Source organism: Pipistrellus hanaki (assembly GCF_964339955.1).
Source record: "Pipistrellus hanaki genome assembly, chromosome: X".
NCBI lineage: Eukaryota > Metazoa > Chordata > Mammalia > Chiroptera > Vespertilionidae > Pipistrellus > Pipistrellus hanaki.
The window spans coordinates 12,158,951-12,185,174 of NC_140524.1; the positions used below are offsets into that span (position 1 = coordinate 12,158,951).

The window sequence follows — 26,224 nt, forward strand, 5'->3', positions numbered from 1 at the left end:
GGACCTTTCAGTCTGCAGGGTGATGCTCTATCCACTGAGCCAAACCGGTTTTGGCTAAAAAATATATTTTTAATATATTTATTTCAGAGAGGAAGGAAAAGGGAGAAATAGAAATATTAATGATGAGAGAGAATCATTGATTGGCTGCCTCCTGCATGCTCCCACTGTGGATCGAGCCCACAACCCGAGTATGTGCCCTGACTGAGAATTGAACCGTGACTTCCTGATTCATAGGTCTATGTTCAACCACTGAGCCATGCTGGCTGGACAATAAAAATCTATCTTAAAAGAATAGAATATTATGCTGAATGGAGGAAAGCAGACACAAATGAATATATACTGTATGATATTTATATGAAAAGCTTATGGGGAGTCTAATCCATAGTGAAAGAAAGCAGATCAGGGCATTAATATGAAATGAGATGGTTACCTGGGGCCAACGAGGGGAAGGAATGGTCTCAAACGAACTTTTGAGGTAATGTAAGTATTCAATAGATTAGAGGCCCAGTGCACGAAATTCATGCATGGGGGATTTGAGGGTGTGTGTGTCCCTCAGCATAGCCTGCACCCTCTCCAATCTGGGACCCCTTGAGGGATGGAATTGGGCCTAAACAGGAGTTGGACATCCCTCTCACAATCCAGGACTGCTGGCCCCCAACTGCTTGCTTGCCTGCCTGCCTGATTGCCCCTAACTGCTTCTGTCTGCCAGCCTGATTCCCCCCTAACTACTCCCCTGCCAGCCTGATTGATGCCTAACTGCTCCCCTGCTGGCCCTATTGCCCCTAACTGCTCTCCCTTGCCAGCCTGGTTGCCCTTAACTGCCCTCCCCTGATGGCCTGGTTCTCCCCAACTGCCCTCCCCTGCAGGCCTGGGTCTCCCCCAACTGTTCTCTCTGGCAGGCCTGGTTACCCCCAACTGTCTTCCCCTGATAGCCTAGTCCCTCCCAACTGCCCTCCCCTGCTCGCCTGATCACTCACAACTGCCCTCTCTTGCCTGCCATCTTGTGGTGGCCATCTTATGTCCACATGGGGACAGCCATCCTGTGTCTTGGAGTGATGGCCAATTTGCATATTACTCTTTTATTAGATAGGATAATGCTTATGAGAGAGAGAATAAGGATAAATGGGGATGGAAGAAGACTTGACTTGGGATGGTGAATGCACAAAAAAGTGTTCAGGTCATATGTTGTGGAATTGAGCACTAAAAACCTGTGTACTTTTGCTAACTAGTGTCACCCCAATAAAGTCAATAAAAAGGAAAAAAAGAGTGGGCAGGAATATCACCTGATATTAGAAATATCACAGGAGCACAGTTTATCGCATGATTATGATAGTGTATTGGACTAAGGAATAATAGAAATCAAGGAAAATATGGACCCCTAGCACTGGAGATCTTGATTCTGATTGATCATCCAGCTTTTGCGAACCAAAATGGTATATACAATAAGAGAGTCAGGTTTCAGTTAAGGTCAAAAGAGGAATGTGCATTCAGAGAAGAGGGTTAGAAGATATGTGAATTTGTTTGTCATAGAGCATCAGAGTTGGGGAGTGAAGAGATTTTGGAGAAAAGTTTGATAGAAAAGGAATGGGGCACTGGGTCATATTTAGTAATTCACTTTGTAAAATAGATTAAACCTGGATGAAAATGAATTAACAAAAATGGTTTCCCCTGTGGTGGTATCTGAGATCAACAGGTTTATGAATTCCGATTAATTCTGATTATCTTTTGGGGAGAGTCTGTGATCATTTTGAATACTGTGGTCTGAAACATTTTAATTTTTTGTATCCCTAGGATCTAACTCTGCAAGACACAGAACAGACAGTTAATTCTGGGGGAAAGAAGAGAATAAGAACTATATATTTTTTCTTATTTTTTAAAAAAATATATTGTATTGATTTTTTACAGAGAAGAAGGGAGAGGGATAGAGAGTTAGAAACATTGATGAGAGAGAAACATTGATCAGCTGCCTCTTGCACACCCCCTACTGGGGATGTGCCCGCAACCAAAGTACGTGCCCTTGACCGGAATCAAATCTGGGACCTTTCAGTATGCAGGCTGGTGCTCTATCCACTGAGCCAAACCAGTTTCAGCAGTACTATATTATTGACTAGAGGCCTGGTGCATGAAATTCATGCATTCGGAGGGGGGACCTCATAGGGGGTGTCTGGCTGATGGCTTAAGCCCGCTCCCCCCAGGAATGGGCCTAAGCTGGCAGTCAGTCATCCCACTTGCAGTCTGGGGCCCCTCGCTCCTTACTGCCTGCCTGCTCACTGCTCCTTACCACTCAGTTTGCTGCTCCTTAGTGCTACAACGAAGGTGAGAAAGGTTCCTGCCACCATTGCTGCACTCACCAGCCATGAGCCTGGCTTCTGGCTGAGTGATGCTCCCCCATGGAAGCATACTGACCATCAGGGAGAAACTTCTACACTGAGGGTCTGCCCCCTGGTGGTGAGTGTGCATCATAGCTACTGGTCATTCCACCTTTCGGTTGATTTGTATATTAGTCTTTTATTATATAAGATAATAACAACCTATTGTCACTATTAAAAAGTACATTATTGCCCTGACTGGTTTGGCTCAGTGGATAGAGCATCGACCTGTGGATTGAAGGATCCCAGGTATAATTCCAGTCAAGGTCATGTACCTTGGTTGTGGGCACATCTCCAGTAGGGGGTGTGCAGGAGGCAGCTGATCAGCGTTTCTCTTTCATTGATGTTTCTAACTCTCTATCTCCCTCCCTTCCTCTCTGAAAAAAATAAAAAATAATAAAATATATATATATATATATATATATATATATATATTTAAAGTACATTATTCATTATGATGGGAGCAAATGTGCTGTAGTCCATGGGCTGTAGGCTGAGCAGAGAAGTTCCACTCATTACACATGAACTGGGCACAGTGGTCGCCAACCTTTGGACCTCGTGGACCACCAGTGGTCTATGGACCACTGGTTGGCAACTGCTGCTCCTTAAAAAACAGCATTCACTAACCTTTCAGACCTCATTGACCACCAGTGGTCCATGGACCACCAGTTGACAATGATTGAACTAGGGAACTACTCCATTGTGTTCAGGGTTGAGGAAATAGAGACATTATTCATGGTTCCTACTCCCATACAACTCCTGGTTTGCTGTAACAGACTTGTTATTGAAGAATTATACTAGACTTTTAGAAGTGCTCAAAGGAAGTGAAGCAGGGAAGTCACAAAAACCAAATGCTTTATTGAGGATGCTAACAGCTTTGCGTAGCTAAGAACACTTTACAAGATGATAGTTCTAATTAAGACCTAGAGGCTAGAGCTCTAAAAGTCTCTAATGAGGTATGGCACAGAAACACTTATTTTCAGTGTTTTTCTCTCTATCCATGCATTGGCATAGTCCTTAAATGTGTCAAGGGTGGACAACTGCATAAGGTGACAATCATAAATGAGGTAACTTGTTTATCCCATGAGTTACTCATTGTTTGCTATGGTGAGTTACTGAACCTTGGGTCCATTATCAGAGCTTATAAGGCTATAAATTAAGATATTTTATTAATATGTACTAGCTATGTGGATGATTCCTGAAAGGGTGACTCTGCCTAATTTGTTCAAAGGTGCTCCTTTAGGGTATCTATGTTTAAACTGTACTGTCTTGCAGTCTGGATTTTCATTTGTGTATCAAATATTAGCAAGGTACTCAAGGAGGCAAGACATGAGAGGAGGCCCCAGAAGCTGCAGTACACATGGATAACTTTCTGGTGGAGTTAATAGTTAATAGGACTTATCTGCTTGCTTACCCCATTAGGACTTTCTTCCATGCTCTATTTGATCTAATCCATGAGGTTCACATTTCCATGTTCATGAGCATGTCAACACAAAGGTTTTGACTATTCCCCCTTCCCTAAGTTTGGATGACTTTGGATACAGCAACTGCCTCATCACGATTCTGGGGGATGGAAAATATAGGGAATATTCATAGGAGAGAAAGATGGCACAGGGAAATGAAGATAATTACCTAAGTTAAAAAAGCAAGTAAGTGACTTCTGACTTCTGACTTCTGACTTCTGACTTCTAATATAGGTATTTAAGACCAGAATACTATTGATATCAATTATAAAATTATTATAATATTGTTTTAAATGTGTTTATAATCATACTACTATAATCAGTAATTATGACACTATTATTGATAAAAATAGTAAAACTAAGGGTAATGTTAATTATAGAAGCTTTTATTTATTGAGAGATTACCATGTGCCAGATACTGTGCTATGAGCTCTGTAAATATCACTGGATCCCCCCAACAAATCTGAGTTTGGTATCATTGCACACAATTTACATATGATAAAACTGAGTCTGAGAGGGGTAAAACATCTTGTTCAATGCCATATTAATAGTAAGTTGGATTGCCAGATTTTTAGTCTATCTCAGTCTGAGTCTAAAATTTATATTTTTAACCACAAATTATAGAATGCAAATTAAACAGATTAGAAAAAATAAATAGGGAGTGACGTCAGAGGAATGATGGCATGAGAGAACCTCTTAGCTTCTCCCTAAAATTTCAATAAGTTAACCAACTATAATTCAACAAAGAAATCCCTACTTAACACAGACACATGCCTGAGAGATCCACACATTGAAACATGTGGGCAACCGGAAATAAACACGGAGCCAAGAAGGCAGGAAAGCACAGGTGGCCCATAGATGCAGCCTTGTAGGCTGGGAGCTCCTGGCTCAACCTGGAAAGAGGAGAAAGCTGGTAGTAGCAAGTACTTCCTTAAGTCAGGAGGAACAGAGAACTGTGGTAGGAAAAGAGGGTGTCAAGGAGGGAGGGGGAAACCAAGCAGGGCAAGCATCAAGGAAGCAAACAGTGTCTGATGTGCTACTGGCAGTGGTGTTTCAGACAAAGAAACAGAACCACAGAGCCCTGCTGTGGCTTGGACTCCAAAACACCTCCTATTGCCCTAAGAGTCAGGTCCAGGGACTTATCATCTGTAAACCAATAGCTATTGCAGTAAGATTTCTATTTCCATCTGTGACTGACCACCAGGAAGTGGGCCTTGGGAGGACTCCATGGAGGTCAGGAGTTGCCATTACAGTGAGTGGAAAACAAACCCCACCCCCAATTAGTGGGGGTGTACTGTCTTACCAAAATCATGGAAGTCATGACTGGGAGATCAGAGAGGTAAAAATCTTGTGATTCAATACCATCTACTGGAAAAATAATATATAGACAGAGATAAATGCATAGGCAAAGAAGAATAGCAAATACTATGAATAACCACAATAATGGGGATGATGAGAAAGAAAATGAAAAATTTCCAGAAGGCATGTTGGAACCCATGGAAATATGTAATAAAAATGAGAGAGATTTCAAGATTACAGTTCTGAAAATACTCAACAAGATGTGATAAAATGAAGACAGATGATTTAGTGCACTCAGAAAACAAATCAATGAACAAAATGAGTACTTTACCAAACAGATTGAAATTTTAAAAAGAACCAATCAGAAATCCTGGAAATGAAGCATGCACCTAAGGAGATTAAGAGTAAACTACTGAGCATTGAAAACAGAGATTGCCACATGGTTGAAAGAATTATGATATTGAAAATAAGAATCCAGCCGGGACCGGTTTGGCTCAGAAGATAGAGTGTCGGCTTGCAGACTGAAAGGTCCCGGGTTCGATTCCGGTTGAGGGCACGTACCTTGGTTGTGGGCAGATCCCCAGTAGGGGGTGTGCAAGAGGCAGCTGATCGATGATTCTCTCTCATTGATGTTTCTAACTCTCTATCCCTCTCTCTTCCTCTCTGTGAAAAATCAATAAAATATATTTTTAAAAAAATCCAGAAATGATGCAGAGGGAAGAAGAGAGAGACCTGAGCATAAAGAAAAATGAAAGACTTCTCTGAGCACTATCTGAATCCATCAGAAAAAAAGCAATATTATAATTATATGCATTGCAGAGGAAGAAGAAATGTTTCATCCACAAACAAATAGTGGATGAAAACTTCCCAAATCTATGAAAAGAGCTAGATCCTCGAATCCAAGAGCAAGCAGAAAACCTAGTTACCTTAATCCAAAGAGATCCTCTCCAAGGCTTGGTATTAAAACTGTAAAAAAATAGTGAGAAAAAAAAATTCTCAAAGCATCTATGGAAAAGAAGGAAATGACCTACAAAGGAAAATCTATCAAAATTTCATCCAATTTCTCAAAAAAAAACTCTACAAACCAGAAGAGAATGGAACCAAATATTCAAATACCTAAAAGAGAGAAATCACCAGCCATGCATAATATATCCAGCAAATTATCCTTTAAATGCTGGGGTTCTTGTCCCAGCATTAAGAAGGGTTCAGCATCTGGAGAAAGGCTGTGTGTAACTTAAGTAAGAGTCCAGAGATGAAAGAAAAGTTTGAAAGGCATATTGGGGGAGGCAGAGGAGCCTGGCTGAAGAAACCAAGTTCTCCTTGTCTCAGGACCCCTTGCTTTTTATTAACACAAATTTTCCTAAGGCAAGGTGGAGATATACACTTCAAAGGGTAGAGTTTCATACAGAAGCATTGTCAGATTAGGCAATAACCTACAGCTGTTCAAGTGTTTGGCCAGTAAGAGACAATAACATGTAGATTAAGATGCCCTGAACTGTCTGGCAGCAAACAATCAATGTAATGCATCCTTTTCAGGTTTGGGGAAATGCCTTTAGCCATTCCCAACAGACAATAACATATGTGATTCGGCCCTTGTTGAGTCCCCAAGTTCCATCAATCTTTTGGTGAAACTCTTGTAATTATGACATGCTGGAACTGGTTCCGGCATTTAAATCTGAAGAAGAAATAAAAACATTCCCAGACATACAGAATCTGAGGATTTTATCACCAGAAAACCTTCATTGCAGGAAATATTCAAGGGATTTATTCTATCTGAAACAAAGAACATAAAATTACAACACTATGAGTAAGATCAAAAAACGTACAGCAAAAACATGGATAATCAGTGATGACAAAAATCTTAACAGGGGAGGGAGTAAAGGTCTGATCTGGCAAAAGAGGATGAAGATCAGATGTATTCAAAAGAAAAAAAATGGTATATATGCAACTTTATTTTTTATAAACTTAATGGTAGCCACACACAAAAATTCCCAAACCAGGTCACATAGATTTTGGGGGGGAAAAGAGTAAAGAGAGGAAAGGTTATAGAATACCACTGGACAAAAACAACAGACAGAAAGAGAAAGGAAAAGAACTAAATGGAGGCACAGTGCTACCAAAATTAAACTCCCCAAAACCCCAGAATATAAAATAGCTATAGGAAATCCTCAAACCTAAAGGTAAGTGGTCTGAATTCACCAATAAAAAGGCATAGAGTAGTAGAGTGGATAAAAAATCAAAACACAGCCATATGCTGCTTATAGGAGACACATCTAAGCTGCAAAGACAAAGGTAGTGACAAAGTAAAATGGTGGAAAATGATTCGCCAAGCAAATAACATCCACATAAAAACAGGCAAAGCCATACTTACCTCTGACAAAATAGATTTAAAGGTAACAAAGATAAAGAGAGACAAAGATGGGTATTTTATAATGATAAAGGGGCATTACATCAAGAAACCATAACACTTCTTAATATATATGCACCCAACCAGGGAGCACTGAAATATATAAAACAACTAGTCCCAGAACTAAAGGGAGAAACAGATCAAAATATAATCATAGCTAGGGACTTTAATACTCTATTGACAGCTCTAGAGAAATGAACCAAATAGAAAATCAAAAAAGAAATATCGCCGAAATCAGTTTGGCTCAGTGGATAGAGCGTCAGCCTGCGGACTGATAAATCCTGAGTTCAATTCCAGTTAAGGGCATGTACCTTGGTTGTGGGCACATCCCCAGTAGGGGGTGTGCAGGAGGCAGCTGATTGATGTTTCTCTCTCATCGATGTTTCTAGCTCTCTATCTCTCTCCCTTCCTCTCTGTAAAAAAAAAAAAAAAAAAAAAAAAAAAAAAAAAAAAAAAGAAATATCACCCTTAAGTAAATCACTATACCAAATGGACATAATAGACATTTATAGAATCTTTTATCGCAAAACATTAGATTATATATTCTTCTCCAATGCACATGTGCACATGGAATTTTCTCAAGGATAGACCATAGGTTCGGTCACAAATCTAGCATCAACAAATTAAAGAAAATTAAAGTGATACCAAGCATATTCTCTGACCACAATGACTTGAAATTAAAAATCAACTACAAAAACGAACTAAAGAAACCCAAGAGTACATGGAGATTAAACAACATAGTACTAGAAACTGACTGGGTCAAAGAAGTAAAAGATGAGATCAAGAGATAAGTAGACAAATGAGAATGACAATACAACATATCAAAACTTCTGGGATGCAGTGAAAGCAGTAATAAGATTGAACTTTATATCATTACAGACCTATCTCAAGAAACAAGAGAAATCCCTAATAAACAACCTAACATCACATCTTAAAGAACTAGAAAAAGAACAAAAACAACCCAAATTCAGAAGAATAAAGGAAATAATAAAAGAGCAGAATTGAATGAAATAGAGAATAAAAAGACTATACAAAAAATTAATAAAACAAAGAGCTGGTTCTTTGAAAAATTTATAAAATTGACAAACCCCTGGATAGACTCACTAAGGAAAAAGGGGGAAAGACAACATATAAAAGTCAGAAATGAGAGAGCAGTCACCACAGATATCACAGATAAACAAAGGATCATACTATAATATTATGAAAGAATATATGCCACAAAATTCAATAACCTAGAAAAAGTTCCTTGAAATATATAATCTTCCTAGACTAAATCCTGAAGAATTGGAAAATCTAAATACATGAATCAGTGGTGGTTAAATTGAAGCAACCATAAAAAATCTTCAAAAAATAAAAGTAAATAAAAGTCCAGAACCAGATGGCTTCACCAGTGAATTCTACCAAATGTTCAAAGAAGATTTAAAACCTATCTTTCTCAAACTCTTCCAAAATATTGAAGAAGAAGCAGTGCTTCTTAACACATTCTAGAAGTCCAATGTAACCCTGATACGAAAACCTGACAATGATAACACAAAAAAATGAAAACTACAGACCAATATGAGGGAACCCCATTCACTGCTGGTGGGAATGGCACAACTACTATGAAAAGCAGTCTGGCAAGTCCTCAAAAATTTAAGAAAGAGCTACCATACAACTCAGCAATCCTTCTTTTGGGTATATACCTGAAAAACTAGAAATCATGTATTCACAAAGATATATGCAACCCTATGTTTATTGTAGCATTATTCATGATGGCCAAGACATGGAAACAACCAAAGTGCCCTGTGATAGAGGACTGGATAAAGAATATGTACTAATAAAAGATGAGATCTCCAATTTGCAACAACATGGATGAACCTTAAAAACATTGTGCTAAGTGAAATAAGTCAGTCATAAAAAGCTAAGAGTCATCAACACCAAACCAGTATTATATGAAATGCTGAAAGGTGTTCTTTAAGAAGAGGAAGAATAAGAAAATGGTAAAGATAAAAATTATGAACATCAAATATATGTCTATTCAACAAGTGAATCTGAAAATCAAGTGAATAGAAGATCTGATGAACAGGATAAACTGGTAAATATGATGGAATCAGGGGCATAGAGGGAGAGTGGAATGACAATTCTCAGGGGAAAGGGGGAGTTAGGGGTTTGGGAAGAGATTGGACAAAAAACTTACATCTATGGATGAAGACAGTAGCAGGGGGTAGGAGCATGGTGTGGGATGGGGAATTGGGTGGAAAGGAGCTATTGGGGGGGGGAGAGGAACATGTGTAATAATCTGAACAATAAATATTTTTTTTTTAAAAAAAGCTAAGTCATATGATTTCACTTATATATGGGATATAAAGTGGAAACTCATGAACACAAACAGCAGTGTGGTGGTTGCCAGAGGGAAGGTGGTGAGGGGAAGAAGGGAGTCCTAATATATAGTGACAGGAGATGTGATTTTGGGTGGTAAGAACATGGCACAATATACAGATCTTGTAACCAGAAACACACCTGAAATCAATATGTTCATGTTGGCCAATGTAACCCCAATACATTTAATAAATAAATTGAATTTAAAAGTGAATAAAGAAAAGTCTTTAATTTAGATTAATAATACCAAAAAAATAATTAATTGACCTAAAAGTGAACTCTGGTTTTGCAAAAACACAAAAATAACTATTGGAATAGCTTTGGTTTTCCATGAAGTTCAATAAGACCTAGACTGTGATGCAACCAAAGAATCATTTCCACTATTGTTGCATTATAGTGAATAGCCTACTGATCACAGACCATGTCCACAGTCTCAGGCTCAGTTCTGGGCTGTTTAGAAGAGAATTATCAGAATGAGGGAGGAAAAACAAGAGAAGGAACTATGTTTATTCTGGTGATCAATGGATTCATAAGGAACCATAGTGACCCTCTCCAAATCTTTGAAGTGCTGTCCTATAGAGGAGGGAACAAACTTTTCTTTTCTGTCTTGCTAGAGAAAGAACTCTGAGATCAGTTAATGGACCAGAAGTTAGAGGAAGGCAGGTTAAGCTCATGAGAGAAGATTTTTTCTAATTAAAATTATTTCTTACAATAAAATATGTTACCTACTCTTCAATAGAAATATTTAAGTACAGCCTGGAGGACAACTTTTAGAATTGTTATTCTGGAGATCCCTATTATTGCAAGAATTGGGATGGGGTGGCTACTAGGTAGAACCACCCCACTTTTACATTCTCTGCTTTTTACTTTAAAGGGAATGTTTGAGTGAAGGGTGGGTAAAGCTCCCAACTTTTTTTAAGTAGAAAGTTGGTGATCTTATAAAATATGCTATAAATGTCTTTGATTGGCAAATGGGTTCTTATGTTTTCTCTCCCCAGGTGTCACCACTGTTCTCACTATGACCACTCTGAGTATCAGTGCCAGAAACTCCTTACCTAAAGTGGCATATGCGACGGCCATGGACTGGTTCATAGCCGTCTGTTATGCCTTTGTATTTTCTGCGCTGATTGAATTTGCCACTGTCAACTACTTCACCAAGAGGAGTTGGGCTTGGGAAGGCAAGAAGGTGCCAGAGGCCCTCGAGATGAAGGTGAGATACAGCAAGTGTGTGGGGGGGGGGGCTGGGAAACACTCCTGAGAGAACTGTATTGTAACCAGGAGTGGGCAGCCTGCAGCCTATGGGAACTGGCCAAGGCTGTGTGCTATTCACTGGGGTCATCAATCCATTTCTCAACTGGAGTGCTTCTTGGCAATGTGGGGTGTTTGCTGGGAGAAAAGAAAAGAGGGTATGTATCATAGAGGACTAATATCTGGTGGTGAGGGACAAAACACAAATGTGATACTGCTAGACTCAAATGGATCCCAGAAGAGTGGACTCTAATTTCAATCCAATCCCTTGCTTTCCAGTATGTTCCCATTACAATCAAACCAAAGTGATCATCATTCCTTCTGTATCTTTGCTTATTTTTTTACTCTTTTTGGAATGTTCTCCCCCCGCCCCCCCCTGCCTGGCGAAGACCTATTCATTCTTCATGACCAAGAGGAAATATGATTTTCTTCACAGAGCCTTTTCAGAACATCAAGGTAGCTTTAGCTTTTCCTGGGGTGGGGTGACATAGGGAGATTGCCCTTGATATTAAAAGCATATTTGTATTAGTGTTATTTGTCTCTGCCCTAGACTAATCGTCTTGAGGGCAGAGACTTATCTATACCATTTTTTGTAAATAGCCAGCATCCTTGCACAGTATCTGACTCAGTAAAAACTGAATTAATGTTAGTTGGATTGGTGGACAGATAAGATGAAAGAAAAGAAAAAAAGGAGAGAAAAAATAAACCAACTGGAATTTGGTAGAAATAAAACAATAGTACAGTGAAATCAAGATTTTTGTCCTAGGCTAATTTAAGAGTCATACCTCTAGATCTAAATGAAGATTATCCAAAATCACTAAAGTAACCTGGTAGATGTTGTCACAGAACCATTCCAGTACTCTTTTAAGAATCATGGAGAAGAGAAAAGATAATGAAGTGTTTTTTGTTTTTGTTTTTGTTTTTTTCAAAATGGAGGGATATATATATATATATATATATATATATATATATATATATATTCCCCCATAGAATACAGATTGGTGAGTTAACAAAATTTTAAATTATTATTTTCACTATATAAGCACAGCCTCTATAGATTCTGCCCCAATCCTCTTTGCTGAATGTGGGGTGTTTGTATTTTTTTGTTTGTTTGTTTATATATTGGTACGGTGGTGTTATATATATATATATATATATATATATATATATATATATATACACATATATACATACATACATATATATACATATATATTCTCCTTTTTATTCCTTTGTATTTTATCCCTTATCTTTTTCTATCTCTTCAAGAGCATTTGTGCTCTCTTTGCTCTGTCCTATCTTTTTTTTCTCAGATGGTCACTTATATTGGGGTTATAGGTATCATGAGTACATTTGTGCTTAGTTCCCTCTGTGTTTTGTCTTGTTGAGGTGAATTTTATTCTGTATGGCCAGAGCAAGCCACATAACCAGACACCTGGAGTGAAAACTTCATCCATGAATGGGTCAGTAACACCCCAGATCCAACTATAAAGGCAGGAAGATTGCTGCAGTGAGGGGAAGAGCATGAGTGAGTGAGGGAGAAAAAGAGGAGTGTGTGGTCAGGTGGGGTGTGTGTGTGTGTGTGTGTGTGTGTGTGTGTGTGCGTGTGTGTGCTCGAGCGCGCAAGAGAGAGAGAAAGAGAGAGAGACACAGTTAGATCCCATAGGACCTTCAGTGGCATGCTAATCAGGCTTGCCTAACTAGGCATCTTCTACTACCATTGCAAACAGTACTGGGAGGCCAGTTTGTCCTTAGAGGCCTAGCCTTTTTGAAGGGGAGAGCTGCTGTAACTGGGTTCCCAGCTTCAATTCCACCCAGAGTGCCCTCAGATAACATCTGGGACTCTACAGCCACCCCTGCCAGGGACATGCTACATAGGCTGTCATCCCACAGTCAATGAGGCTCCAGCCACCCTGGACGCAGACTCCTATGAGTTCAGAAGCACACTTCCCTCTGACCAGCCTAACGCTCTAGTTCAGAGCATTACAACCACATGAACAGCAGACATATGAGCATCCTGCACCTGACCAATGAGCAGTAGCCCTGCGAGCAACCCGCCACAGGCCTAAGAGCAGCTTCACATGTCCTGCTCCTGTTCGAGGAGCATCAGCTGTATGAGCAGCCAGTTCCCTTGTCTGAGGAGCAGCAACCATGCGAGTAGCTCATCCAATCTGAGGAGCAGCAGATTTTTGAGCAGCCCACTCACTACTGAGGAGTGGCAGCTCCATGCAGTTGGCCCCCTTCTGAGGAACATCAGCTACACACAGCCCACAAACTGCACCTATCCAAAGAGCAGCAGCTGTGCAAACAGCCTGCCCCCTTCTGAGGAGCAGCAGCTTTGTGAGTAGACCATCCCTTTCTGGAGAGCTGCAGCTTTGTGAGTAGACCATCCCTTTCAGAAGACCTGCCCCCATTTGACGAGTAGCAGTTGTGTGAGCCACCTGCCCCCATCCGAGGAGCAGCAGCTGTGTGAGCAGCCCACCCCATTCTGAGGAGCAGCAGCGACATAAGCAGACTGCCATGTTCAAGGAGCAGAAGCCCTATGCAGTCCACACTGGTCTGAGGAGAGCACCCACATGCAGCCTGCACCTGTCCAATGAGAAGGAGCTGGGTGAGCAGCCTGTCCCTGTTGGAGGAGCATCAACAGCATGAGTAGCTCACTCCAATGCGAGGAGCAGCAGCCACATGAGCAGACCACCCCTCATCTGAGGAGAAGCAGCTACGTGAGCAACCTGTACCCATATAAGGAGCAGTAGCCCTGCAAGCAACCTGCCCTTGTCCAAGGAATGGTGGCATCACAAGTAGCCTGTCAAATCTAAAGAACAGCATCAGCACACAGCTAGCTCCCATCTAAAGAAGAGCAGCCATGTGAGCAGTCCACCCCTGTCCCAGGAACAGCAGCCACATGAGCTGCTGGACCTTGTCCAAGGAGCAGTGGAAATGAGCAACTCATCCCCATCTGAGGAGCAGTAACCTCATAATCAGCCACACTCATCCAAGGAACAGCAGCTATACAAGCAGCCTCCCCCATCACCCAGAGGAACAGAACCTACCAAAGGAGCCGCTGCCAACTGAGAAGCAGCTGCTATCATAACCACCGAGGACCAACCACAGTCAGAGAAGCCACTGCCACCCAAGGAGCAGCCCCTGCACAGCTCAAAATCTAGATCAGTTGGTGAGATAAAAAAATGGGTAGACAAAGATACCCCAAAGGAAAGAAAAGGAGGACTCGCCAGAAAAGCAGCTAAGTGAAACAGAGGCATGGAATATGTCAGAAAAAGAATTCAGATTAAGGATCATAGAGTTCATAAACTAGATGGAAGAAAATATCAATACCTTATGTAATAATCAAGAAGAAATGAAGAGTGATATAGCTGCAGTAAAAAAACAAAACAAAACAACAACAACAACAAAAAAAGGAAAGTCTCAACAGTAGACTAGGAGAAGCAGAGGACCAAATTAGCGAACTAGAAGAGAGGAAGCAAAACACAGCCAAACTGAATTGCAACTGGAGAAACAAAATTAAAAGTCAGGAGGAAAGCCTAAGGGAGCTATGGGACAACATGAAACAAAACAACATATGAATAATATGGGTCCCAGAATGACAGGAAGAGGAACAAGGGTTAGAAGAACTATTTAAAGAATTAATGTCAGAAAACTTCCCTGATGTGTAAAGAAAAAGTCACACAAGCACAGAGAGTGTTTTTATGTCCCAAACAGGATGTACATAAAAAAAAACCTACACCAAGACACATCATAATTATGATGGCAAATATACAGGACAAAGAGAGAATCTTAAAGGCTGTAAGAGAGAGACAGAAAGGTACATACAAGGGAACTCCCATTAGATTATCAAATGATTTCTCAGCAGAAACACATCAGGCCAGAAAATAATGGAAGGAAATTTACAAAGTGATGCAAACCAGGGATCAAATCCAAGAATACTACATCCAGCAAGGTTATTATTCAAAATTTCAAGGGAAATGAGGAGCTTTACAGACAAAAAAAAATGCTAAGTGAGTTTATCAATATCAAGCCAGCAATACAAGAAATGATAAAAGGACTGGTATAAAAAGAATAAATAAAAATGTAAGAAGGGACACAGACACACACACACACAAAATTGCTACAAATAAGTACCTTTCAATATAACGTTAAACATAAAACAGAATAAATGCTCCAATCAAAAGACATCGAGTGGCTGAATGGAAAACAACAAAACAAAAAAAATGTGATCCATATATATGCTGTCTACAAGAGACCCACCTCAGCAAAAGGAACTCGTACAGACTAAAAGTGAAGGAATGGAAAAACATCTTTCAGCAAATGGAAACGGAAAAAAAAAAAAAAATCTGGGGTGGGTGACAGTACTTATTTCTGACAAAATAGACCTCAAAGTAAAGGCCATAACAAGATATAAGGAAGTCCACTTCATAATAATAAAAGGATCAACACAAGAAGAGGATATAACCCTGATAAACATATGCACCCAATGAAGGAGCAACCAAATACATAAAATAAAAAATAAAAAATAAAAAAACAACCACTCCTGATATCAAGGAAGAGATCAACAACAATACAATCATAGTAGGGGACTTTAATACACCATTGATATCACTGGATAAATACTCTAGAGAAAAAAATCAGCAAAGAAATGGTAATTCTAAATGACTTCCTAGATCAGATGGACCTAATTGACATCTACAGAACATTTCAACTTAAAGCCACAGAATATACATTCATCTCAAGTGCACATGGGACATTTTCAAAAATAGACCACATATTTGCCAATGATACAAATGATAAGGATTTTATCTTCAACATTTACAGAGAATTCATGCAGCTTAACAAAAAGAAGATAACAACCCAATAAAAAAAATCACAACTGATCTAAATAGAGACTTTTTGAAAGAAGATAGAAGGAAGGCCAAGATACATATGAAAAACAGCTCAATGTCACTAATCATCAGAGAGATGGAAATCAAAACAATAATGCAGTATCATCTCACACCTGTCAGAATGGATATTATCAACAAGTCAACAAATGACAAGTGCTGGTAAGAACGTGGAGAAAAAGGAACTCTCATGCACTGCTGGTGGGAATGCAGATTGGTGCAGCCTGTGTGTAGAATAGTATGGAGTTTACCCAAAAAACTAAAAATGGACTTCCCATTGGACCCAGTGATCCCACTTCTAGAAATATATATCCCAGGAAATTAGAAACACCAATTAGAAAGCATATGTGCATCCCTACGTTCATAGCAGCATAATTCACCATAGCTAAGATTTGGAAACAGCCTAAGTGCCCATCAGCAGGTGAGTGGGTTAAAAAACTGTGGTATATTTACACAGTGGAATACTGTGCTGCAGTAAAAAAGAAGTAGTTCTTACCCTTTGCAACAACATGGATGCAGATGGGAGCATTATGCTAAGTGAAATAAGCCAGTCAGAGAGAGATAAATATCACACGATCTCACTCACTTATGGAATATAATGAACAACATAAACTGATGAACAGAGACAGATCCAGAGACAGAGAAGCATCAATCAGACTGTCAAACCTCAGAAGGAAGGTAGGGGAGGGTGGGGGTAAGTGGGAGAGATCAATCAAAGGACTTGTATGCACGCATTTAAGCCTAATCAATGGACACAGACAACAGGGGGGTGGGGCATGAATGGGAGCTGGGGGGTAATCCTATCTAATTAAAGAGTAATATGGAAATTAACCATCACTCCACTACACCTACAAGCCATGCCCACCAACTACACCCACCAGCCAATCAAAGTGAGTATGCAAATTAAACCCAACCAAGATGGCTGTGACCACAGAGAGCAAGAGGGAGGCTTGGGTTTCCCTGGCAATGGAGGAAGCCAAGCTTTCCACACACCCTGGTGGGCCCAGGCCTCCATTCAAGGATGCAAAGTTTCAATTTTAGAAGGTAAATAAATTCCAACAGAAATAGTGGCAGCCACTGAGCTGGAAGAGCAGGAGGCTAGGGATGTCCCAAGCAATGGAGGAAGCCAAGCTTCTGCAGCCCTGGCCAGCTTAGGCCTTCATTCCAGGCTACAAAGTTTCAATTATAGAAGATACATAAATCCCAACAGAAATGGCTGCCTCCACGGAGCAAGCAGAAGGTTTGGCTCTGCTCCAGGCTACAAAGTTTCAATTGCAAAAGATAAATAAACCCCAGATACTAGGGCCTCTGCTTGGGTCACAGGGGATGTGTGGCTGGCCTGCATACCAATACAGGCGTCTCGCCCAAGCCACCCCATACCAGAAGGGAACCCCCACCCTGATCCAAGACACCCTTCAGGAAAACCAACTGGCCCCCACCATGCACCAGGTTTCTATCATATCTAATAAAAGAGTAATATGCAGATTGACCATCACTCCAATACACAAGATGTTTGCCCCGTGTGGTCAAAGATGACTTCCCCCATGTGGACACAATAGCCACCACAAGATGGTCAACAGGGGAGGGCAGTTGGGAGGTACCAGGCCTGCAAGGGAGGGAAGTTCTGACAGACCAGGCCTGCAAAGGAGGACAGTTGGGTTCAATCAATTCTGCAGGGGAGGGCAGTTAGGGGTGACCAGGCTGGCAGATGAGGGAAGTTGGGAGCAAACAGGCTTGCAGGGGAGTAGTTAGACATCAATCAGGCTGACATTGGAGTGGTTATGGGGTGATCTGGCTGGCAGGCAGAAGTGGTTAGGGGCAATCAGGAAGGCAGGCAGGCGAGAAGTTGGGAGCCAGCAGTCCTGGATTGTGAGAAGGATGTCTGATTGCCCATTTAGGCCTGATTCTGGTAGGTGACATCCCTCAAAGGGTCCCAGATTGGAGAGGGTGCAGGCTGGGCTGAGGTACACCCTCCCCTTCCCATGAATGAATTTCGTGCACTAGGCCTCTTGTGGGGGAATAAGGACACATATGAAGTACCTTAATCAATAAAGAAATTTAAAAAAAAAAACACATAAAAAATAAAATACCTGAAACAAAAAAAATAGATTTTAACTATTTATTTAGATATAATTTATTAACTCCTTACTATAAATTATGAGAAATAAGCATATTTCTATTTCATCCATCTGCTTTAACATAGGGATTTTTGGTTAGTTTTATTTTCATACCTAGTCTAGTTGTTACCTTCGTATCCTTAAAATATTTATCCATCTAATTTATCAGCTATGGACAGGGTCTATTGACCCCTTACTCATTATAAGATATAAAAATTTTGTATGCTTATCCTAGCTTTTACCTCATCTCTCTACCAGTCTCTGTCATCTGCCAAATTTGGTTTATTTTACTACCATTTCTGAATTGACAATTTTATTTAACTTATGTGCTATTAGGCAGACATAATTCTTATAGTTGATTAGTCATAGTTTTACATTTACTAGTAAATGAATTATATTTTCAATATAGTCCTTTTATTCATTTTCTCATTCATTTCTCAGTTAACTTAGGCTATCCTCTAGAAGTTTCATTAAGAAGGGCTCATGGAAACCATATTTCCTGCTATCTTCCATATGTAAATCTGTCAATTATGTGCATATTTGAATTATAGTTAGGCTGTGTTACAATTCATGAGTCACATTCTTTTTCTCTGACGTCCATGTAGGCATTGAATATTGTTATGAAGAAATTTAAAACCAACGTGAGAATATTGCACATAATAAAGGACTTGATTTTATGGCCTAGCCAATATGCATGTTTCTTTTATTTACATATTCTAGTTCTTTAACAATGATATATCTTTATCCATCTGTATGAATTTTTCCAGGACAGCATATTAACGTTTAAGGCAATAGATTTACAGTTATCTTTGTTATAGGAAAGCTTTCCTAAAACATATCTTTGTTCTGTTCTCTTCCTAGAAGCACAAATTATATATACATCATTAAAATATCTTTTAAATCTACTATTTTCCCTAATAACTTTTGAGTGTTGTTTTCTATTTTCACTAATAATTTTAATTATTATTTTCCATTTGATTTTGCTCATTTTTCTCAAGTCTATCTCCTGTATCTCTGATTATTTTTCACCACTGTCTATTTCACCTTTATTTGTGGGGAAATATTATTTTTTTTTACATTCAATATTATTTATATTAGTTTCAGGTATACAGCACAGCAGATAGACAATCATATATGTTATGAAGTGTTCTCCCTATATTTCCAGGACCCACATGACATGATATTATTGACTATATTCCCTATGTTGTACTTTACATCTCTATTGCTATTCTTAATCTACCAATGTGCACTTCTCAATCCCTCCACCTTTTCTACCTAGTCTCCCAAACTTCTCCCATTTGAAAACCCTCAGTCTGTTCTCTGTTCTCTGTGTATGAGTTTGCTTATGTTTTGTTTGTTCATTTATTTTGTTCTTTAGATTCCAAAAATAAGTGTAATCATAATGTACTTTTCTTTATCTGAATGACTTATTTCACTAAAAATAGCAACCTCTAGGTCCATCCATGCTGTCACAAATGCTAAGATTCCATTATTTTTTATGGCCAAATGATATTCTATTGTATATATGTACCTCCATTCTTTATCCACTCATCTATTGATGAGCACTTGGGTTGCTTCCATATCCTAGCACTTATAAATAATGCTGCAATGAACATGGAGATTCATATATTCTTTCCAATTAGTATTTTCGGTTTCTTTGTATAAATCCACAGAAGTGAAATTGCTGGGTCATAGGAAATTCAATTTTTGAATTTTAAAAGAAATTCCATACTGTTTCCCACAGTGGCTGCACCAATCTGCATTCCCATCAACAGTATACAAGGGTTCCATTTATTCCACATCTTCACCAACACTTATCATTTGTGCATTTATTGATGATAGCCATTCTGATAGATAACTTGCATTTCTCTAACAGTTGGTGACATTGAGCATATTTTCATATGTCTATTGGCCATTTATATGTCCTCTTTGGAGAAGTGTCTATTGAAGAGCTCTACTCATTATATAATTGGGTTGTTTGTGGTTTTGGTGTTGTGCTGTATGAGTTTCTTTTAGATACTAACCCCTTATCAGAGGTCTCATTGGCGAATGTGTTCTCCCATTCAGTGGGTTGCCTTTTCATTATGTTTCCTTTGCTATACCAAAACTTTTTAAGTTGATGTAGTCTCATTTGTTTGTTTTTCTTTTGTTTCCCTTCCCTGCAAAGATATATTAAATTGCTAAGAGAAATATCAGGTATTTTACTGCCTTCGTTTTTTTTCTAGGAATTTTATGATTTTGAATCTTATATTTAAATCTTTAATGCATTTTGAGTTTATTTTTGTATATGATGAAAAAGGCGTTCTAGTTTCATTTTTGCATGGCAAATTTTCCAGCACCATTTATTAAATAGACTCTCTTTGCCCTGTTGTATGTTCTTGCCTCCTTTGTCAAATATTAGTCTATATCTATAAAAGCCTAAGTGACCATCTGACCATTCAACCCTCAGACTGGTAGCTAGGACACGCAATGTCCACCAGGGAGCAGATGCTTCTATTGGTAGCTATGATGTGTATTGACCACCAGGGGGCAGATGCTCAGTGCAGGAGCTGCCAAGCTGCAGTGACATACCCGGAAACCAAAGAGGAGGTAGCCCTTTCCCAGAGTGCATCACCCGAGAACCACACTCTCGCAATCCAGGACCCCTCGGGGGATGTCAGAGAGCTGGTTTTGGCCCCATCCCTGCAGGCCAGGCCAGGCCGAGGGACCCACCTGCCAAAGGAACCCCACTTACTCCACAGATGTCCTTCAAGCCCCATCATTGCCCCAGGTGTGGCCAGCCAGGGAGGGACTGTGGGAAGTTGGCTCCAGGGCATGTCCAGCCTGTCTCGCCCAGTCCAGTCCCGCCAGCCACCTGCTAATTAATTTCCTTTCAATGGGGAAAAACAAATCTATGCACCAGGACTCTAGTTGATAAAAGAGTGAGTTTCCTTTCCTTTTTTTTTTAAATATATATTTTATTGATTTTTTACAGAGAGGAAGGGAGAGGGATAGATAGCTAGAAATGTCGATGAGAGAGAAACATCGATCAGCTGCCTCCTGCACACGCCCCATTGGGGATGCGCCCGCAACCAATGTACATGCCCTTGACCGGAATCGAACCTGGGACCTCTCAGTCCAGAGACTGACACTCTATCCACAGTCAAACCGGTTTTGGCAAGAGTGAGTTTCTTTATGGGCTTTCAATACTGTTGTATTGGTCTATATGTCTGTTTTTATGCCAATACTATACTGTTTGCTTACTATAACCTTGTAGTATAGTTTGAAATAAGGTAGTGTGATATCTCCAACTTTGTTCTTCATTCTCAACATTGAGTGGGACCAGGCCAGCAGAGAAGGGCAGTTGGGGGTGACCAGGCCTACAGGGGAGGGTAGTTAGGGGCCACTAGGCTGACAAGGGAGGACAGTTAGGGGAGACAAGGCCTGTGGGGGGAGAACAGTTAGGGATGACCATGCTTGCAGGGGAGGACAGTTGTGGGTGACCAGGCCCTCAGGGGTGGACAGTTAGGGATGACCATGCTTGAAGGGGAAAATAGTTAGGGGTGACCAGGATGGCAGGGGAGGGCAGTTAGGGGCAATCGGCCTGGCAGGGGAGCTGTTAGGCATCAATAAGGCTGGCAGAGGAGAGGTATGGGGGTGATCAGGCTGGCAGGTAGAAGCTGTTAGGGACAATCAGCAGTCAGGTGAGCAGTTGGGAGCCAGCAGTCCTGGATTGTGAGAGGGATGTCCGACTGCCTATTTAGGCCCAATTCCAATTGGACATCACTTGAGGGGTCCCAGATTGAGCTAGGTGCAGGCTAGGCTGAGGGACACCCCCCCCCTCCGTGTACAAATTTCGTGCACTGGGCCTCTAGTATATTTATAGTTTAAGACAAGGTATGCACTCTGGATGGCTACTGTTTTAATTTTTTTAAATTTAGCAATCTAAAGGGAAATAGTTCAGTGTCCCTGACTAAATAGTAAGGTATTGCATGTTTTAAAAAGCCTCAAAGCATACTGGTTAGAAATCTCTGTTCTAGTGTGTCATTTAAGGCTACTGTTTTCTAATTGATTTTCTGTCTGGAAGATCTATCTATTGATATCAATTTGTTAAAATCCTCTACCATGACTGTAGTGCTGTCAATATCTTCCTTTATGTTCAAGATTCACTTTATGTTTAGTTGTTCCTTTGTTGGATACATAAATGTCTACCAGGGTTATATCCTCTTGTTGAATTGATCCCTTTATCATTATATAATGTTTTTCTTTCTTTTTTTTTTTCTTATTAAAGGCTTTGTTTTAAAATCTGTCTATCTGATATAAGTATTGCTATCCCAGGTTTTTTTCTTTTCCATTTGTATGAAATATCTTTTTTCCATCCCTTTATTTCAGTCTGTGTGTCTTTTTTTCTCTGGTTTGGGCTCTTCTGTATGGGTCTTGTTTTCTTCTCCATTCAGCTATCCTATGGCTTTTGATTGGAGTATTTAAGTGATTTACACTTTAAATCATTATTTTTAGAAACATATTTATTGCCATTTCATTTTTTATAACTATGTTATTCCCTTTTCTATTTCTTCTTAAAGAAGTCCTTTTAACATATCTTGTAATACTGGTTTGGTGGTAATGCTGATATAATCGAGTCTTGATTGCCTTGGCCCATCCATGTATGGGGTCAACCCTCAGGCTAGCTGACTATGAGGATGGATCTTGACCATGGTGTACGAGATTCTATGTGGGTGCTGAACACACAAAGTGAAATTTTCCCTACCAGGATCTGATGCCTACTGAGATCTCCCTTTGGACATGCCATTTTTGAAACTAATTAGTTCCTACTATGATGTAGTCAAAAGTCCCACCAGGTATGTTGCTTCTGGAGTTTCTTAAGAGGGCCTCTGGTGCAGGTCAATATCAGATGCTGTCTGTGACTGTCCCTATGCTACCTATTTGGAGCTACAACATGATCCATAGTTTCTAGCTGCCTCCGTAGGAGTTGGATAATCATGAAAGGGGCCAAGGTGAAATCAAGGTAGGCTACCACCAGCACCAAGAGTAGTGGCAGGTCAGCAAAAGGCCTGAGTCACCTAGATATACCTTCCATCTAACTTTTCCTGTCAACTTCCTTTTAGGCTCAATCACTGAAAGAGCCTATCTGAGTTGGATGAGGTAGGTTCTTACTGTGCGGTGGTGTCAGTGCTGGGTCTGAAGCCAGTCAGCAAAAGTGCCAGTGTACACCAAGGTCATCTCCCACCACCAAGTGCCTGCAGATTTTGGTCATGAGGTGCAGTATCTGGGAGTTGTGTGGGGGAGGCCAACAGATTTTGTCAGGCTCAGATATACCAAGACTTGGCTATGTGAAGGGAGGACTGTGTACAGGTCAAGCATGAAAGGAAAAAATTGCTACAACTCTAGAGCCACACAACTAAGTCTGTCCCAGATTCTGCCTGGACCTCCTAGAAAACCAGAGTTTGGCAGGATCTGGCTGTAAGTAGTCACAATTGTGGGGCTAGTGATTATCCGGTGGTGGGGGTGGCACTTGTCAAGTTCACAGGAAGGTATGGGGAATAACCCTTCCCCAGAGACACATACTCAGTCTGTGCCATCCACTGGGTCTTCCCATAACTCTATACACTGGGCCCAAGCAGCTAACTCTTTTACAGGGTGATAGCTTGCAGGTGAGTGACAGGGTATCAGGAGGGTGGGGCCATTGCAATCTCCCATGCTGATGCCTTATGAAGGGGAGTACTCAACCCAAGAAAGATTGCCTCAGTGAGGAATGTGGGAGAGGAACTCAGCACAGGGACCCTAGTGGCTGTCCCTTTAGCCTTCTCTCCAGAGCCACATAACTCAGTCTCTCCTCACAGGACACTAGTCTACTTGGAATCACCATCTTTCTGCTGGAACCTAGAGTAAGTAGCTGTGACTGAGATTTTGTATGCTCTCCCTTTAAAGGGCACCTGAGTTTTTAGCAGACTCCTGTCTCACCCTGAGGGTCAGAATCCTACTGAATTTAATCGCCAGGTATTGTATGGGATTTTCTTCCTGGCTATGGTGCTCTGGGCTGGGGAGCCCTGCTTGGGGTTGAGAGCCCATGCTCCCTATGGCAAACATTTATAGCTGAGATATTTCTCCTGATTCTCAGATGTCTCATGTGGATGCAGGGCCAGTCATTTTGGATCTCCACCCTTCCTACCAATCTTGACGTGGCTTCATCTATAAATTCTTAGTTAGGAAGATGGTGGCTGCCAGAACGCAGGTGAGGGAGAGGAAGTGAGTGAGTGAGGGGATAAAAGGAGAGTGTGTGGATGTGTGTGATGAGTGTGTGACTGAGTGATGGACAGTTAAATCCCCACAGGAGAAGCAGGGGCTGGCAGACCAGGCTCTCTTGGACAGGGAGAGACTACCACTGCTGCGGGCACTCCCCAAACTTCAGGACACAGGCATGGTGCCCACACCATCTTGAAGGGGAGAATGGCCTTTTCTAGGAACTCATCAGCACCACCAACCAGACAGGCCTTGGAACTGCCTGTGACCAGCAGCCACTCCAGCCAAAATCCTGCTACCCCACCCACAGACCCACGGACTCTGGGACTTCCACCTCCAAAGGTGCACCGCTCCAGCAGCAGTAAGTGCAACCTCCCCCTCCCCAGAGGCAGAACTCCAGACACCACATTCAAGTGTTTCCAGCGTGCAGGTATCCAGGGAACACCACTCCATAGATAGCACCTGGGAGGCACTGGGACCCGTGCTGGGTGTTATTTTGAACAGACAAGGGTGTGCTGATCCGCAGTAGATATACTGAACATCCTCGTCCTGGATAACTGCCCACAGACACACTATCTGTGCAACTTCAGTACCAGGGTCACTCAGAGTGCATCAGAGCTCTGCACCAGCAAATGCACCTCTACAGTCGTGCATTTCCAATGAGTAGGCCCCGTGAGCCCATCGATCCACAGTGCAGTCTGGGGAACAGCTGCGAGACTCTGCTGGATGTGATTCTGCACAGATAAGGGCTCAGTGCATCACAGCAGATTCTGAATTCCCTCTTTCTGAATAACTGCCCACAGTAATCCCAGCTTCTCAATCTCGGTGCCAGGGCCCCTCAGAGTGCGTCAGAGCTCTGCGCCTGCAAATGCACCTCCACAGTTGTGCATTTCCAACAGGCAAGCACCCTGAGCCCAACTATCCACAGGCCACTTGTGGGAGCTGCTTTGAGCTCTCACTGGGTGCGATCTTGGACAAACAGGGATGCACTCCCCCCACAGGCAGTAGAAATTCTGAATTCACTCATCCTTGATACTTGGCCACAGATGCCTCAATTACGCAGCTTTAGTGCCAGTGCCCTTCAGAGTGCTTCAGTGTCCCTCACTGGCAAACACACTGGGCGGGGGGGGGGGGGGGGTGTGTGTGACTGTGAGCCACTACTGGGAGTGTGCACCTATCCACCACAGGTTCAGCAGCAAAAGCTGAGTCTGCCTACCCTACAACTACATAACTCTGGACACTATAATCATGCCTTTCCAGAGTGCAGGTCCCCCTGAGCCTCATAACCCCTACAGATGATTCCTGGGTGCCACTGTGAGACCCCACTGGGCATGTGTGATTTCAATCAAGGGTGTAAGACAGCAAAAATTGGGACACTCCCCTCCATGGCTACTGACTTCTAGACATTGCAGTTGTGCTTTTTCAGCTCGCAGGCCTACATCAAAAGAACCCAAATAGCTCAAGTAGGGAGCTACACTTACCAAGTCTAGGAGACCTCAGAGATCACACCAGTAGCACTATCCCAAAAATAACCTGGGTAGCAAAGCAATCAGATCTACAATTAAAACATTATAAGAAAACATGGGAAGACAAAGCAATCCCCAAAGGGAAAAAAAAGAGGAATCACCAGAAAGGGAGTTAAATGAAATTAGGCTAGTGACATACCAGAGAAAGAATTCAGATTAATGGTTATAAGGATGCTCAAATGGCTAGATGAAAAATACACACAACTCAATGACAAATATACACAACAAACTGAGAATTATAAGGAGCTGAATGAATATGTCACCAACATGAAAAGGAACCAAAAGGAAATGAAGAACAACAT

General features: G+C 41.1%; 1 protein-coding gene across 2 annotated transcripts in view; it reads left to right on the forward strand.

Annotated features, from left to right (window-relative positions):
- GABRA3 (gamma-aminobutyric acid type A receptor subunit alpha3) overlaps positions 1-26,224 on the forward strand; it is a 205,993-nt gene that overhangs the window by 157,926 nt on the left and 21,843 nt on the right. For both annotated transcript variants that reach the window (XM_084871096.1, XM_084871095.1), the window contains exon 9: positions 10,895-11,106. In XM_084871096.1, the coding sequence (XP_084727222.1) occupies positions 10,895-11,106 (212 nt within the window). The remainder of the gene's footprint in view (positions 1-10,894; positions 11,107-26,224) is intronic.